The sequence below is a fragment of the Manacus vitellinus genome, unplaced genomic scaffold, assembly GCF_001715985.3.
Source record: "Manacus vitellinus isolate BGI_N305 unplaced genomic scaffold, ASM171598v3 scaffold_78_pilon, whole genome shotgun sequence".
NCBI classification, from domain to species: domain Eukaryota; kingdom Metazoa; phylum Chordata; class Aves; order Passeriformes; family Pipridae; genus Manacus; species Manacus vitellinus.
The window spans coordinates 45,259-46,437 of record NW_021940807.1 but is presented as its reverse complement, the minus strand read 5'-3'; the positions used below and the strand labels follow the sequence as shown (position 1 = coordinate 46,437).

The 1,179-nt window shown below is 63.6% G+C and overlaps 1 protein-coding gene across 1 annotated transcript in view; it reads left to right on the top strand.

Annotated features, from left to right (window-relative positions):
- Positions 1–1,179, top strand: part of ELP6 (elongator acetyltransferase complex subunit 6) — a 13,837-nt gene that overhangs the window by 10,637 nt on the left and 2,021 nt on the right. Inside the window, exon 6 of the mRNA XM_029964663.1 lies at positions 641–787. Coding sequence (XP_029820523.1) covers positions 641–787 — 147 coding nt within the window. The remainder of the gene's footprint in view (positions 1–640; positions 788–1,179) is intronic.

Below are 1,179 nucleotides of genomic sequence, written 5' to 3'. Positions count from 1 at the left end.
AGGTTGCTCCAACCTGGCCTTGGACACTTCCAGGGATCCAGGGGCAGCCACAGCTTCTCTGGGCAACCTGTGCCAGGGCCTCCCCACCCTCCCAGACAGGAATTCCTTCCCAATATCCCATCTATCCCTGCCCTCTGGCAGTGGGAAGCCATTCCTCCTTGTCCCCAGTCCCTCTCCAGCTCTCCTGGAGCCCCTTTAGGCCCTGCCAGGGGCTCTCAGCTCTCCCTGGAGCCTTCTCTTCTCCAGGGGAACCCCCCCAGCTCTCCCAGCCTGGCTCCAGAGCAGAGGGGCTCCAGCCCTGGGAGCATCTCCGGGGCCTCCTCTGGACTCTCTCCAGCAGCTCCACGTCCTCCTGCTGCTGTTCCTAGGGCTGGGGCAGCTCTGAGTGGGGCAGAGGGGCAGAATCCCCCCTACCCTGCTGCCCTGCCGTGGGGTCAGCCCAGGGCACGTGGCCAGGGCATGTCCAGCCTGTCCCCCCACAGCTGCTGGCTCTGTTCCCAGTGCAGTTCAGCTCAGCCCACACTGGGGGATGCCTGAGCTCAGCTGGGACCTCTGTGCAAACTCCCATGTCCATCCCCTTCCTCCCCTGCGGGATGGGGCCCGTCCAGTGGCTCATCCCTGCCTGCTGCTCCCGTTGCAGGGGAACGTCGTGGTGCTGGTCCACAGCAGTGAGGACTCGGAGGACGAGGAGAACGAACTGGTTGTGAACTCCCTGTGCCATCACAGCGACCTGATCCTGTGGGCAGAGGGGCTGGCCACTGGCTTCTGCAAGGATGTGCATGGGCAGGTGAGGCACGGGAGGGCACCCGGGGTGGCACTGTCCCTGTCACCTGCAGCACTGCCTGGGGGAGACAGCCTGGGGAAGGACTGATCCCGGGCACCAGGATCTGCTGCAACACCCGGGCTCCTATGGCTATGACTCCACTTCTGTGGGGATATCTGGGGACATCCTGCCCCACCTGGGGACTCCCCCACCTCTGGAAGCTTTCCAGGGTTTATACAGCAGCTGCAGCACCGGTTTCTCCCACCCCAAGGTGATGGCAGAGAAAAATACCAATTTCCTGGGAAGTTTCCCCAGGGGTGGATCTGAGCCTGGCCAGTGGTGATCTCCTCGGGGCTGGGACAGCTTTGGAGTCTGATCCCTCATCGGGGTCTGCCACTGAAGGGACAGGGACAGGC